This window comes from Aythya ferina (genome assembly GCF_964211825.1).
Source record: "Aythya ferina genome assembly, chromosome: 3".
Classification (NCBI taxonomy): Eukaryota; Metazoa; Chordata; class Aves; order Anseriformes; family Anatidae; genus Aythya; species Aythya ferina.
Genome location: NC_140298.1, coordinates 145316 through 161402, shown reverse-complemented (window position 1 = coordinate 161402; position 16087 = coordinate 145316). Strand labels below are relative to the sequence as shown.

Sequence of the window (16087 nt, the reverse complement as noted above, 5' to 3'; positions counted from 1 at the left end):
CCAAAACTTCTAGACTGTTACTTAGATAATGCCTACATCCTCTTTCCCTGCTCATTCAACTTCAAACAGCTCTGTTAAATATTACATGCCACACCTTTAACACCTTCAGCAACTCTTTTAACACTTCCTTTATCTTTCTCCAGACTGTACTTTTCTAATACCAGCACCAAAGGCTCAGTCAGGGTCCAACTTAATTCCATACCTTTTCCCTCCAAGATACTGAAACAACATATCAATATAGCATATTTCATCCCATTTTCCTTCTTTCCTCCTTCTTCCACTACAGATATTCCCATTCGAAGTGGCCAGCCTGGCCACGCTTAAAACATCTTATCAAAGCCTGTCTCTGCTAGGACTCGGGCCACAACACAGGCAGCCTTCTTTGCCTGCCATTCCTTCATCTCTCTTCCTCTCCTTTCCATCCTGGCCCTGACTCCCCCTGAAGATTTTCTTCATCTTTCTCCAACCCTCTGCCTCACTACCCGCTGCACTGTCAATACCATTAGTTTCGCTCTCTGCTTTTCCTTCTCATCTCCCCTCCGGACACACACCTCCAGGGCCTCCCGCAGGAGGGTCCCCCAGTGACTGTTCACTACATCCCCCCACCTTCTGAAGCATTTTCTGCATATTTTTCCAGGCTTTAATCACACAATGAACTTTCAAGAGCCCTTGGGATACTGGGTCATCAGGTCTCATCCCCAAGTACTTTCTCATTCTGACCCCAAGTCTCTCATATGATTTCTGTGTTGCACACTATTATTATTCCAGCCAGGATTGGCAAGTGGGTATTTCTGCCCTGCCGGTATTACCCCTGGTCCTGGAGGATGAGCTCTTTCCCATTCTTGTATAGCAGCTCTCCTCCTGATCATTCCCATTTCTTTCCCTGTAAACAACATACTTATAGACATAATTCCCTCCCCCAAGAGTATAAATCAGGTCGTAGGAACTGGTCTAATTGTTCAGCTAGGCTGTTGGGGTCCTTGAATAAAGACTTCCTCTCCTTCTTAAAAAGTCCTAACCTCTCTGCTGGTAAGGAGGAGGGGGTAGTTCACCTAAGAGGATACACAGTTAGCGTTAGTACTGTTAGTATCAGGGAAGGCAAAATTCTCAACATATCTTCTACCTTGTTCTAATTCTTGCCAGAGCCTAGAGTACGATCCTTCTTTAGGGACAGTGTTAATTCCAGTCCCTGTCTCCCTTCCTGGAGTGACTGCTGCTGCCACCAGTTCAATATTAAGATTATAGGGAGCATAACTTGGCTCCTTCTCTGAAAAAGGAATCTTATTGTTTACACATAAATTTAAAGCCTGAATTTTCATCAGACCCGTATTTTGGCCAAAATACTGCTGTTTCCTTAATTGGTTCTTTTGTTCAGACTGATACACAATATTTAACCTTTTTTTTTTTTTTTTTTTTTTAATTACTTTTCTTTTACAATCCCTCTGATTTTGGGATTATGTTTCCAATTTCTTATCATTTTTCAGGAAGAACTATTAGTAGGCACTCCCCCAGGGATATCTCCCTGTCCCCTGGAACTCATATTTTCCCATTTTTCCTAACCCTCGCCAGTATGTGCTACAGAAATTTCCCTTCTGCAGTGTACCACACACCAACGTACTGAAAAATGGGGGTGTACCGCCAAGCACTTCCCCGTGCCAGCGTTACCGCACACCTATGAGTTTACCAGATTCCCTGGAACTCGTACTTCCCATCTTTCCTAACCCTCGCCAGTATGTGCTACAGAATTTTTCCTTCTGCAGTGTACCACACACCAACGTACTGAAAGATGGGGGTGTACCGCCAAGCACTTCCCCGTGCCAGCGTTACCGCACACCTGAGTTTACCAGATTCCCTGGTGTACTTCCAAGCACTTCCCCGTGCAAGGATTACCGTACACCAGATTCCCCTGGTGTAGTGCCAGCACTTCCCCGTGCAAGGGCTTACCATACACCAGATCACCCGACCCCCAAGGCAATACTTAATATTTCTTACCTTGGTCTGTGCACAGAGTTACCGGATCGATTCTTAAAAACCCGGAGTGCCTACCTTCTTCCTTTCCCCACTACTTCACGGATCCTGCCTCTTTAACCAGTCTCGGGCCCTCTGTCAGCTTTCCGCAGAACCGCCACCGTCGATGCACAGGACCGCTGAAATCAGCGGGGCATGCCTTCCTGCTGCTGCGGCGGTGGGGCTCCCCAGTAGGTGACTGGATCCCGGACGAGCCCCCAAATTGTGAGAAACACTCCGTAGCCAATAACTTAGGCTCAGGCGAGGATCTCAGTGAAGTAGTAATTTATTCGCGATTGCAATGGCGGGCGCCCCACAAGCAGGAGAGAGCGCATCTACTAGTTCCAAAACACAGTTTATATACCTTTTGATGGCAGGACCCTCCCCTGTTTCCCCACTGAGTGGGTAATCCAGATTCACAATCTATCTGATGCTTCACAAACAATGCATGGCCTTCAGTCGCCGGCCTGTTAAATTTCAAATTTCTTTTGACATTTTTACTGCTTGAAGTGGTAATGTTTCTTCACTTATCTGACTTGACTTGACACCGTGATTTTCACCTAATTGTCCTAAGGAGTCTGATTGTCTGCATTTTACAAGGTCGCCTGCTAAACTTTCTTATCACTGTAAGCATATCTCAGTACCACATTCCCTCCTTCTAAACAATGTAACTCTGCAAAAACAACATTTCTATTCCCACATGTTAATGCTTTTACAAGCTTATTTACATTTCAGTACTGAAGACAGGAATTTGAGTGCCACGAAGTGGTGGCTTCTGCTTTCAATTGAGAAACTCTTCAAGAGCTGAATGAGTAAAGCAACCTGTAGCTATGCTGAGCTCCAGAGAGAGGCCCTACCCTGTCTCTGTCTTGTACTTCCCACTGCACAACAATGATGTGTGTAGACAGAGCAGCTTCATAAAGGTGCCTGTAGCACCTTGAGGGCTCATTGCTTCTCATGAACATGTTGGAGAGCAGCTCGGAGGCTGTTTTGATTTTTGCTGCTCATGTCACATTCTGAAAGATGTAGAATTGAGATGTTTGTGTTCAGTGGCAGAACACTGGAGAGCTGTGGATAATTATGGTTGTGGTCTGTGTATAGTAGTTACATTGTCACCCCTGCCAGTTTCTAAAGCTGGGACCAGTCTTATTGAAGGAGGCATCAGTTGACAATCATAGCGTGATGCATTATGAAAGGAAACGTTGTTTAAGGTGTTTGCATTTTGTTATTTCATTCATGGATTTTAAGAATGTAAACAGTTAGTACATGGGTATTTGTGACAATCTGATGTTAAGGATAGGTTTGGCTAGGGAATATCATGCTGACTGCTCTGTGAATTCATGCTGTCTGAGTCATAATAATTATTTGGGTTTACAGTAGTGGTTTTGTTGTTTCTTTTCAACTTACAGAACAGTATTTTTTCAGAAATAAACCAAAAAGAGAAAACATTAGACACAAAAGTGGCTAGTTATTCTGTTACGCAAGTTCTTTTTAATTTTGTTTCTGTTTTACTGTTAACTACCTTACCACTTGCGATGATGTCATCCTTCCAGATACATTTCCATTTATAAAGCCTCTTGTTTCTGTAGCAAAGCAAGGTGATGCTTATTTCATATTTCTGAAGGATTCAGTTACAGGTAGATTTTTAAGACTTAGCTCTAATCTACGTTGTTTTGCGCTGACAGGGGCCTCTAATGTATTTCTGTCTGCTTCAGTCATTTTTCACTGCCTCTTATGGACTTGATTTCAAGTCTGTTGAAACCGGTGGGTGAGTTTTCTCATTTTCAGCAAAATAGGCATCACACAATTTATGAACAGAGAGATCTGTTTAAAGAATTCAGTCTGAGCCTTCCACTAAAACAAAGGCAGCAGAAATGCCTGTTCTCTAATACTATTATACACCCAGTATCCTTCCAGCATTTTGTAGAAATGTATAATTAAAAGCTCATCCTGTATAACACAAGTCATGCAAGCATCACATACGTTTTATAATGACCAGCAGCTTTGTTGATCCTAAATACTCCAGAAATTATGTCATACATTTATGAGTAGACTTTACAGCATTTGATGGGAAATACTTGTCAGGTGCTGGTACATCAGTTAATTGCAAGAATACCCCAAATGATGCAACTGCAAAAGATGGTTACTCTTCTCCTGATTAAAAACAATTTTTAATGAGAAATAATTTAAGGAAACGTTGAGTGTCATTTGCAGAAAATATTGACTGTTTATATATCTAATATATCTAGGAACAAAAAATTAATTGTTCAGGTGTGGTACATGCCGGTTTCTGATGAGTCAGTTTGATTGCAGTGTCCCATATTCTAGGAGACTATAGATCAGGTTCAGGCTTGATGAGGTTTGATCTCAGCCCTTCAGCTTGTCTGCTTCTCCAGGATGCACTCCCTTGTGTCATGAGCAATACATGGTGTACACAAAAAGAGAGCCTGTGGAAGAAGGCATGAGCATAAGACTGCTTGAAGCATGCTGTTTAAAGAGCTCTTAAATTTTATTTTACTTTATGTGTGTGTATGTGTGTGTGTATATATATATATATATATATATATATATATATAAAAGCACTAGAGACAGAAAAATTCCTCTGCAGAAAGTAGCTTCTGACAAGTTCTCTTTAAGGCAGACATGCAAATTAAAAAGCACCAAGAAAACAGTACATTCAAGATACAGAGAAAATTCAAGATGTCCACAATGCTTGTTTTTTGCTGTTCAGATTTGTTGTTACAACTCCAAAAAAAAATTTATTTTCAGTAACTTAAATCTTAAACAAGTACCTTTTCCAGACCAAAAAATAAATAAATAAATAAGGCAGTTAGCAAAGCATAGCAAATACGCAAAAACAACTACAAATAACTAGCAAAGATGAAGTGTATGTTGGTAAACATCAGAAAAATAGGTACAAGCGAATTAAAGAACTAACCAAACAACGGCAGTGTTCTGCAGTATTTAAACTCTGCCTTTGCATTATGGATGAGTTCTGTCTTCTGGGTTCAAACTGACAGATGAAATGTTTCTGTGAAGTGTTAGCCTTAATTTTTGTGTTTTTCATGCTGTTAGTACAGGTTAGGTTAGAATTCTTTTCCAGAGTCCCCAAAGATGTTTGCTTTTTGGGGGGATGGAGTTATTTCAAGTGGTTTGTTTGTTTGTTTGTTTGTTTTGTTTTGTTTTTTTCAACTACAATTGAAGATTGTTAATACAACTAAGCAGTTAACAGCTAGTTAACACAGCAAGGCAAGTGTTGAGGAGGTGGCTGAAAGCCCCTGGATGTTTCTGTGCATTGTTCCTCCTGCTGTATGCTTCAAGGGAAAACTAATGAAAAATTCTTTTGTTTTGTGAGCTCTTGGTGTAGGAGCCACTTGCTCTGATCCGATTTGTCAGAGAACAGTGCCTATTTGCTGCTGTGATGTTTTTTTGTGGCTACTGCTTGTCTTGTGGGTGTAAAAAGTTCGGAAGTCTCCTCCTTGAGGAGGAGCTACCTCCAGTCAATCCTGTCCTGCTTTATGTCATGCATCAGCAGCCCGTTTGTGGGGAATACCAGCTCTGTACAGTTGCCAGCATAGGAAGTTTTGTGGGGAAAGAAGTCTGGGCCTTGGTGCTGAAAGCCTGCAATTTGCAAGCTAGTGTGGGACAGAGGGGTGCTCCACTTTGCTTACCATTTCCCTCTTCTGTGTTTGAAGCTGAAGTATGTGTTGCCCATGCTACTTATCGCTATGCCTGGTGCCCCCATGCCTCTAAGGAGCTGCTACCCACTCTGTGCCATCTTTGCACCTTCTGCGGGCTGTTGGGTGCAGGTGGCTGCTCCCATGGAGAGGTGTGCGATCGGGGTCGGGTGGGCCTGGCCTGACAGCTGCTGTCCATGGCTGTTCGTGAGGTGTCTGAGCTCCCTGCCTTTCCATGACTGCAGATCCAGAGAAGACATGAGGAGGATGGTGGACCACTACTTTCCTCCCCCCGTGATTCCAGATCAGCTTCTCTCCACAGATGGCTGACTTCTCTGAAGAAGCCAGGGGGTTGCCATGCACTGTGCATGGGTCTTAAGAAAACAACTGAAATCTGAAGTCAGACCATGTTGAAAGAAACTTATCTGTTGCAAGGTAAAACTGTCATAATCCCTTTAGGCTATTTGGTAATGATGATAATCCTTTGAAAATGAACAGTTGGTCAATCCTAGCTTGATTATTCCGAGACTGACCTTCTTTAAGACGTTAATGTAATCATCCTTGGGTTCTGACAGGCTCCATACAGTGCAAGGAGATGGGGGCAACTGCCCTGGGTTCACACCCTCTTAAGGTCCTTCATGATCCCCTAGTCAGGCTCTGCCACAGGGATCAGAGTCACACTGCTAATTCAGCAAAGTCTGTTCTTCAGCCTTATTCAAGGTTGCATGTTGCAGAAGCTCATACCTACAGCCGGTCTGTTCCATTAACATAAAATCCTCAAGTAGCATTCAATAATATAGTGAGATTCATAGTGGTTGACATCATGACTTTGTATTTTAAACACTGAATACAGCTTTTGATCTTTCTGAATCAGTTGCTGTCTAGAACAAGATCTTGGGCTCTGACTCGTGTTGTGTGCTGGTAGCCAGCCAGAAGCACCTTCCTTCCAGAGTGATTCCTGGCAAGCCGTACCAGGAAGCCCTAACTTACTTATTTAGAGGTAGCTACGTTGCTCATATTCACAACTGCTTGTGACTGAAAAACTTCACTCTCACATAGTGTGAATATGAAGTGTCTTCAGGGAATGCCGTGGTTTAAAATCTGAGGCTTGCTTCATTCATTAGAAAAGATAATTTTTAGCTGTTATTGCGGGAAGAAGGTTCTGTTCTTGAAGGAGAATAGGCTATAATCTCATAAGTTCAAATAGTAACATAACTGTTAGTTGGGTTTGGGTACAATTTTGGGGATGTTTTAACATCAATAGAAAGTTGCTGTACTAAGTGTTGCATGCTATCTTATTGCAGCAGGTGTGAGGTCAGGAGAAATGAAAATACTGAAAGCTTCATAGTAGACAGAAAGAAGGAATGCCTCTACAGCTGCCCAAAAGACTCTTAAGGATTTCATACAGCAAACCTACTGTTTTGTGAGTAGGATGGAAGGTGGAAACCTAATGCCTTTGTCTGTTGCAAAAAGGATACTGCCTTAATTAAGTCTGTCTACTTCACCTAAAAGTTTGGTCTCCTGACTCTGAGGCTAAAGTTTGCAAGTGTTTTGTTTGCATACTTGTAAAAAGGACTAGGTTAAAAACACGTTGCTTCTGAATGGAGGACAGAAAATCTGGAGCAGGGAAGATGTGGGTATGTGCCAAGACATAAGTAAAGGTGTGAGGAACAAAAAACACAAAAAGTGGTGCTAAAGAGGTAAATGGTGCTAAAACAGAGCTGTTTTAAATGAACTGAAATGAAAAGCTTGAGGAGAACTAGAGGGGACAAGAAGACTACAAAAGCTGTAGGTAACATAGTGAGACTTGCTTTATTGGTGTATCTTATTTAGCAGTAGTAGCTTGTATGAACATTTGACTACCTCATTGCACTAGAACAAATCTAACTATAAATGAAGACCAGGGTGGCATAGCAGATACTTAAAAACAAATCTATTTATTGAAGTAAAGCAAACCCTTTGGCTATCCGTACTACAGTCACTTATGAAATGTGATTTTAAAATGGAAGAGGAAAATTTTTAAGTAACTGGTAGGCTGTAATTAGACCTGGAATGGATTTTGTTCACCAAAAGAACATTCTGCTTTTTCTGTATACTTGTTACTCGTTATGTAAAAATGGAAAATCATATCTTTGTACTGTATATTTTTCACAACATATGTTTATTAGACTTTTTTTTACTTGTATTTCATATATCTTGATAGCAAGAAATACATTGTGTCAATGTTTTAGAGTGCTGTTAGTTATTTAAAACTAACTGTAAGAAGGTTTATGAAAACACTTGGGTTTGAAACTAATGGAACAATTTGAGTGTTTACTGCAGCTACAGATTGCAACAGATCATTCTTCAGAGACTGAGACCTGATAGAGCTGATCCTCCCGCTTCTACTATTTAATCACGGCTTGAAAGAGAAATGCATTTTTCTGTCTTGTTAGACTTCTGATCAGCTTCTGTGTTTTGAATTAAGTTACTTAGAGCTCAATTAGTGGATGAAACAAAGTGGGAGAACAGTGTTATCTGCTTACAGATACAAAAGGATTGCTGCTGAGAAACCAAAAACTGATTAAATACGCATCATCTCTAGTTTGTTCTTTGTGTTTTAAAGAAAAAGTACTGATTTACAGAAGTCTTTGGCCACCAAACAATCAGGTTATTACATTTTTTACGTAAATTTCATTCTTTTAATGTTTGACTTGAAACCTTGGCAGAGCTTGTCATAATTTCAGGTGTCAGTCTGATAAAATATTTTTCTTTTTAAAATAACCTGGGAGTTGTCACATGTCCATACACACACTCTGAATACAGTGCACGATAGGAGTGTGTGGTTTCTTATTCCCTGCGGAGGCTGGTAGTTAATTTTCTTGTTGTTAGTGTCAGTCCAAAAGTATGTTTCCTGTTAGTGAGTAGATGGCTGAAAAAGCTGAATGGTCTGAATTGCAGACACTTCCTGGTCAGATTCTTGAGTTTGGGGTGTCTGATGCCATTGCCAGTTTGGGATGCCTAAGCAGGGGCCTAAGTCTCTGTTCTGAGGCAGCACAACCAGCCCAAAGGCCCAGGCTGCTTGTGAGATGCGATGCGGCAGCACCCTGGGGCTGATGGCATCTAGTGACCTGCTGAAAGGAGCAGGCTTGCTCCCAGCCTGAGGCTGTCCTCTGTTTCCTGCAGTCTGCTCTGGAGCTTGTCTCACACCCTCTGAGAGCAGGTTCTGGTCAAGACACCACTGGAAAACTAGCCCAATGTCAAAGCAGCAACCCTTCTGCTATTCAGCAAACTGAATACACCTCCTTCCTGAGGGCTGGACAAACAGACACACCAGCCTGAGGAACTGAGCAGAGCCTCCGCGTTTGGGGGCAGCACACCGTAGCATGAGGTTGGTCCCGCCTCCCCCTCCATCAGCACAGCATATGTTTGAGGCACTGTACTGATGGGAGTGTGGCCTGTGAGGTGATGAGTCCTGCACAGAGCTGCTCTGGTCTGTCAGGGCAGCACGGGTTCCTTCACGGCTGCTCCTCGTGGTCAGGAAGGCATTGCTCATGCCTCGCAGCAGTGACTCACAGGGTGTTTGAGAGGCAGCAGGAGGAAGATCTCTGTAAGTGGTATCACCAGTGGTACAGCACTGTTGTGGGGAGTGCTGACCTTGAAAGGAAGAGGCCTGTGGTGTTAATGTAGCATGTATTAATTCTCACTTAAAACAAACGGATTGTAGTTGGCCTTGTGTTAATAGAGCCTGCAGCTTTGAATTAGAGTAAAGCTGCATGATAAAGTAGGGTGTGAATTTCTGAGGTAGAAGAAAATATGTAAAATGGTATCAAAAAACTTGCTTGATGGTGAGAAGCCTTGGAAAGTGCTCCTATACAGGGCTGCATCATGGGTGAGAAGAGGACAACTGTTTTAACTGGAGTGGAAAGCTGGTTTTGCTTCATCTGCTGGGATTTTAGTTTGCTCGCTGTGAGGTGCTGGGGTGGTGGTGGAGCTTACATCACTACAAACCTTTCATCAGGTTCCACTCTGAGCAGGAGGGATGAACACTGCACAAAGCTTTATGTATATGTTGTCACTGTGCTGCCTGTCAAGCGAACTTGATGCAGTTGCTGCAATGAATGTCCAAGGCAGTGAGTCTCGTGAGCTTCACAGTTAACATCTGCCATGTTCTCAACAAAGCATCTCCCAGACATCTGGCTAGCCAATGCTACAGTTGTCGGTATGCAGCCTTATTGCTAATCTTGCCTACTTCAAAATGAGTTTCCTGACCTAGTGTCCAGAGTTAGGATTGTGTTCCACATGCGCTGAAGTGTTACAGTGCAGTTTTCTTTTAATTAAGTCCTTCTGTTCAAGTGCAATTTAAGGCCTAATATGAAAAGCAGTTCCCATTTTCTTGTGGTTTTTGTTACTATTCATCCACTGAAATGCTGTAATGATGGCTCAGTGTACCTTCTGAAATAAAAAATAAATAAATAAAAATAATAATAATAATAAAAAAAAAAGCTGACCAGTCTGGAAGGTTTTGTACAGGCACAAAACAGGAATTATTCTTTCTCCAAGAACAATTATAAGTGTTCCCAAGCCTTACTTTTTCCTTTGCAAGGGGAAGTCCAAATAGGATATGATTAAAAAAAAAGTTTGTAATCTCTAGTGACTAAACTTGCCCGGGCTTCTTTTCCACACCTCTTCCACTCACTTGACGTCATACTATTTTTGTCCCTTTCTAGCTCATTGACACAATTGCCTCAGAAATCGGAGAACTGAAACACGAGATGGTACAGACAGATCTCACAGTGGAAGATGAATCTGCAGATTTGCAAAGGTGATTAAAATGCTTATTCTCAAAGTTCCTGGAGGTGCGCCATGGCAGGAACGTTTTTATTGTGCTGATTTCTTGGGTGATTTATGTCCTAGCACTTTTTGTCCTAGGAACAGAGAGTATAGGTAATCTTGCTCTTGGATAAAGGAATTTGCCTTTGTGTTGGAGAAATGCCCAGAGGTTAGTTGTTCTGTGTATTTGCTCTAATACCTTCTAAAATGCAACTGAACTTCACTTCTGCTTCCTTGTTACAAACTTAGGACACAGATGAATGTCTAAAGGAGGAAACTACTAATGTTTTTCCTATTGTTTATGGCAATGAGCTTTGCTTTCACATTGTTAAAGACTAAAAATGTACGTTGCTCGAGATGTCTTTGCGAAGATTCAACCCAGAATAACATTCATCTTTTCAGGCTAGCAAGGAAAATATGGACTGTTATGAACTCACATTTTTGTGGAATATGTTCTTGCTCATTTACATGTATATTGCAAGTTTTAAAACACAAAAACAGTAGATGGATGCATTTTGTTAACTTCAAAGTTGAGATGCATATTATAGTGCAGACGTAAGCTTGGGCTTTTTGAAATAGCTTATGTCATGTAGGTGTGGATTGTGTAAATTTGTTATTTAAACATGTGACTTTAAGTGGGCATACTGGGGACCTTAGCATTTTGGTTTGTTTTTTGTTATTCTTGGTTGTTAATGTCTGACAAATTTATATCCAGAGGATATTTGAAATTGTAACTATTGTGTTAAGAAGTTGTTTGTTTGTTTGTTTGTTTTTAACTTAACTACTCAAATACTAGTTGAAAGAGGAGATACTGATGCAAGTGTTCTGTCCCACCTGACTGCACAGTCAAGGCCAGCCCTGGAGGGTTTTGCTCTTCTGCAAGGCAGTGAGTTAACAAAGTAGATAGTTACGTGGAATTATATCTGTGGTGTATTATTTTTTCCCCTTTATTTCTGTAAATACCTTTGAAGTGTGCTAAAACTTACTGCATTGCATTTCAGTTACTCATGTAACATAAAACATTGAGCAGCACTGTTGTTTACAAGAGGTAAAGAGTATAAGACAGATGAGCTCAAAGTCCTTGGCTACGGACCAGATTGCACGTTATTTTTGTTTTAAAGGTTTTGACAATGCACTTCTTCTACAGAGGAAGAAAGGATACTTTCTGGATTTCAGTGGATTCACCTAATTAATTTCAATGATCATTACCTAATTTTGAGTTAAGAAAAAGCTTCATGTGTTGTTTGATGCACCATAAACTTGAAAGACTAAGATACACTAGTTCTAAAATCTTGATGGAAGCACTTAGCTGGAATCATTCAAATTAAATTCTCTGATTTTTACTGATAGTTTTTTTTTTTTTAATATATTTTCTTTAAACTAAATCTCTGAGTTTGGAATACAAAATATATTTTGATTAAAATATGCAAGTAAAGTTAACTTCAGAAAGTGAATAATGCAATTTCCATGAACGCTTGTTTCCTGTTGAAACAGTAGCCATCCAATAATTTACTTATTTCTTTAAATGTAAAATATGGAATCTCAATAAATGAATCATGGTCAAGTTTTATGAGTATGTGATTCTGAAGTGCATACTTCTATGTAAGGAAAAAGGTGGTGGAAATTATCTAATTAGTAGTACGCTGATACCTCTTCATTATGTAGAGCTACATAGCAAGATTTGTCATTTCAACTAAGGTTTTCCAGAGTGCTTTGTGAAAACTAGACTCCCCTAAAGGATGTTTGCTATTATAACTTTGTTTCATCATAATTATTTAAAAACTGTAACTAATATAAGATGCTTCTATTTACTGTGTATGCTGCTGTTCAGAAGTTGGTATCTTAATGTCGCATTGGATTTGAATGTAGAGAAATTTGAGCTAAAAGGAATGTGTATTATTCTTGCTAGTTTTCCATCTTTGCCTATATCCACATGCACCCAGGGTAGTTAGTTCTGGAAAGGCAGCATTTGCAAGAGGTCTCAGCTGTGTTCAGAAAAATAAGTATATGAAGATGCATGTCTACAGCTTCAGTGAATTTTGTGGCTGTGTAGTGACTTTCACACTTGATTTCCCTGATTATATTTGACATCCCGTCTCTTTTGACACCTGTAGCCCAAGTAATACTGATAATGATTCGAGTAACCTATTCGGGCCTACAGCTTTTGGTTGTAAGTGTGTAAATGCCCTGGGAAAAAAAAAAAAAAAAAAGAAAAGAAAAAAGAAAAAAAGCAAAAAAGCTTGTTAAAACGTTGGAAATGGGAGTCTCATGTCATCATTTTCAATATTCCATGGTGCCAAGGTGTTTGATGCCTGGACTTTTGCCCAATGCAGACATGTATCTAAGTAATGCAAGTGAGTGAAGTTGTCAGAAAAAGGGCATAAATAGGATAATTTTCTGATCAGCACTGTACCAGTGGCCTTTGAAAGGGTACCTAGAGAGCTTCTGTATGGCATGACAGCCCAGGTCCATGTAGGATGGGAGTGTAAGCATTCCTTTGGGCAGCCAGTGGAGTAAGTGTGCCATAGCTGGTGGTGTTCAGATGGTCTTGTAGGGTGCATTCAGCCTCTCTCGAGGGCTCTAAATCTCTTGTTTACAAAGGCAACAGACACACAAGGTGAGGGGGAAAAAGCTTGCAGCCCTTCCTCTGTAGGGAAGTCTCTCAAGCCCCAGTTTGTATGTAACATTTGGTGCCTGTTAAATGGTTCAGGGATATTTTGCTGTCAGCTGCTGCAGCTTATTCTTTCCTGCTCTGTTGTGACAGGAATGTGGGCAGAACCTTGATCCTCACTTGTTTTGCAATGGACAACCTTCATGCATTAGTATTCCACGTTTTTTCCACATCAATTATTAATTTAAGTAGTTTTCTTCTGTGTCTTGCACAGTGATCTGCTTCTGTTACCATGAAATGGTTGAGGTTGGAAGAGAGCTCTGTGTCTATCTGGCCCAACCCCAGACCCAGCCGGGCCACCAAGCAGGGCACCCAGCACCATGTCCAGGTGGCTCCTGAAGGTCTCCAGGGAGGAGACCCCAACACCTCCAGGCATCCAGTGCCAGGGCTGCGGCACCTGCCCAGCACAGAAGTGTTCCTGGTGTTTGAGGGGCACCTCCTGCATTCCAGTTTGTGCCTGCTGCCTCTCGTGCTGTCTCCAGGCACCACTGAGAAGAGCCTGGCTCTGCACCTCCCTTCGGGTGTTCATAAGGCACAGATGGAATCCCCCCGAGCCTGCTATAAAGTCCCAACTCTCTCAGCCTTTCCCCATAGGTGTTTCAGTCCCTTAACTATCTTGGCAGTTCTGCATTGGATTCTCTAACATTGACAAGTGTAGATAGTTATAGTCAGCAGGTAGGTAGGTATTCAGCAACCTTCTCAGCAGCTTTGTTCTGTCCCTTCAGCAGTTATGGGATGGAGAAAAATGTGACAGTCCAGTTTCTGAGGTGCAGAGGTAGTCTTCTGAGACTTTGAGCCCTCTCTTAGCTGATGTTTGATATGACTGTATTGACTTGGCTGGTGAAATTAAGACCTGCTAGAGTGCAGGATTTACAGAAATCTAGACCCTTCTGCAGTAGGGAGTCATACTGAATTAAGTGTGGGTTGGGCCTTTGGTGGGACTAGAGCAAGGTTCACACTCATCCCTTTGCCGTTCTATGAAGATTCACTTCATCTGCCTCACTCTTTGCCCTTGTGACTGGGATGGCAACAAACAGGAGGAATATTCCTTGCTGCTGAGTAACAGTGGGGTGGGAGAAAAATGAATCTGGACACAAAGTTGTGTTGTGCAAGGCTTGTTAAGTTGTATTGCTGTGTGTTCAAGTACAAGTCCTTATCTTCATTATAGCATCAGACCTGGTGTCTAACCCTACCCTTCCTCATGACTAGGCACAAACCCTTTCTTCCTGGCTAGTGAGAGTGCATCAGGGATGATATACTAAACCCAAGGTTGCTTTCTCATGTGGGCTGATATCCAGCTTTCTCCATAACAAGGAAGCAGATGTGGTCATCTAGGTCCTTCTCACGGCACCTCTCATACTCCTAGAAGTGCAGGTAAATTCTGTGACTGTTCACTAGGGAGAGGGGGGGAAATCCTAGAGCAGTTTTCATGCAACACTGTGAACCTATGGAACAGCATTGGTCATCCTCATAGGATGGGCACATTAGCTGGATGCACCTTGACTCCCAAAGAGAGAAATCACTTCCTCAGGTCAGCGTCTGTCAGTGCAGACACAGAAGGTACAGAGGGGTGGGGAGCAGATCGTGTAATTGTCCCAGGTCCCACAAAAAATGGGAGAAATGTTGAAAGCTTAGATTTTTGTTGAAAGCTTATATTTGTAGCTCTTAGGTCAGAGCAAGACACAGATGGAGACCAAAAGAAAATCTCACATAAGGCTGGAGTGAGGGGCTGGACAGGAGCACTTGTGTTGTAGTGATGTGATCAAGATGTGTTATAGCCTTGTGGGTATGAGGGAGAAGAACGTTCTGATTACGGGCCTCAACCTCTTATTTATCCTTTTTTATTGTCTTTTACTGGGAGTTAGCCTTAAAAAAAAAATAAAATAAAAAAATCACAAGTAACACTTCTCCTCCCCAACCAAAAACATCAATGAAAAAGAAAAAACGAGGAAAAATTTAATTGTTGATAATATGCCGCTTATTTTGCTAGTACAGCAGTTACAGCAACTTCTTCTGTTTGCTTAAATTAATCAGGTGATTATGATGAATTTGTATGGTTCTTCTTTCCATGCTATATTGTTTCCAAAGAAGCAACACACAAATCCCAGTCCCAAATAGTTTTACAACCTAAATGATAACAAATTTCAGGAACTTCCATGTGTCAAGACTTAGCTGTGTAGTGCCTGGATTGCTAATCAAAATAATTTGAAAAATCAAAAAAAAAAAAAAAAAAAAAGTCTGGTGCTCAGTAGTGTTATTCTTTACTGTCCGGATAGGAAATATTTGTTTGAACACTGCTTGTTCCTAGTTCACCTTCCTGGGGATTGCAGTAACACACTAGTACTGATCTAGCTACGATACATCAGAGTCACATGAATTGGTTGTTTTTAGGAGCAGCAAAAAATCTCATCCTGATCAGATGCTTGTAATCTTTGGCTTATTTCTTGGGGGGTGGGAGCAGGTGCTGCTTAGTGCTGCATGTGTATCTAGGTCAGTAAGGTATGGACTCGTGAGTTGCATCCCTTCTTGGATGGGACCACATGGGATGGGTTGTGCACATAAGTACCTGGGGTTTCCAAAGAATCTGGCAACTCCTCATTCAAATTCTTCTTCTGATTTATAACACTTGGAGTGTGTTTGACAACAATTAGCCACCCATACAGCAGAGGAGTGCTGTGACCCAGGTATGTCTACAAATTCTTACTAACCTCATATCGTTTGTTGGTATCAAACAGTGCCTGACCTTGTAGCTGATACGGTCATGCACCTTCTTCTGCATATGACTTCCTTTTGTAGGCGAAGTCATTTCCCTTTTGTACAGGTTCCCTCAGCAATGTGTTTAGTGCCCACCTCTTGAGCTAGGAACAAAAACAAGTCATATCTAGTTAAGCCTGCAGCCAGTGTCTGTAACTCATTTTGC

General features: G+C 41.4%; 1 protein-coding gene across 16 annotated transcripts in view; it reads left to right on the top strand.

Moving 5' to 3' along the window:
- The window catches only part of RIN2 (Ras and Rab interactor 2), a 310183-nt gene that overhangs the window by 264799 nt on the left and 29297 nt on the right, over positions 1–16087 (top strand). For 14 of the 16 annotated variants that reach the window (XM_084514283.1, XM_084514291.1, XM_084514295.1 and 11 more), the window contains one exon: positions 10394–10488. The exons of 1 other annotated variant lie outside the window; for it this stretch is intronic. In XM_084514283.1, coding sequence (XP_084370409.1) covers positions 10394–10488 — 95 coding nt within the window. Of the gene's footprint in view, positions 1–6006; positions 6120–10393; positions 10489–16087 lie in introns of those variants that run through there. One more of the 16 variants, XM_084514287.1, reaches the window with a different exon arrangement.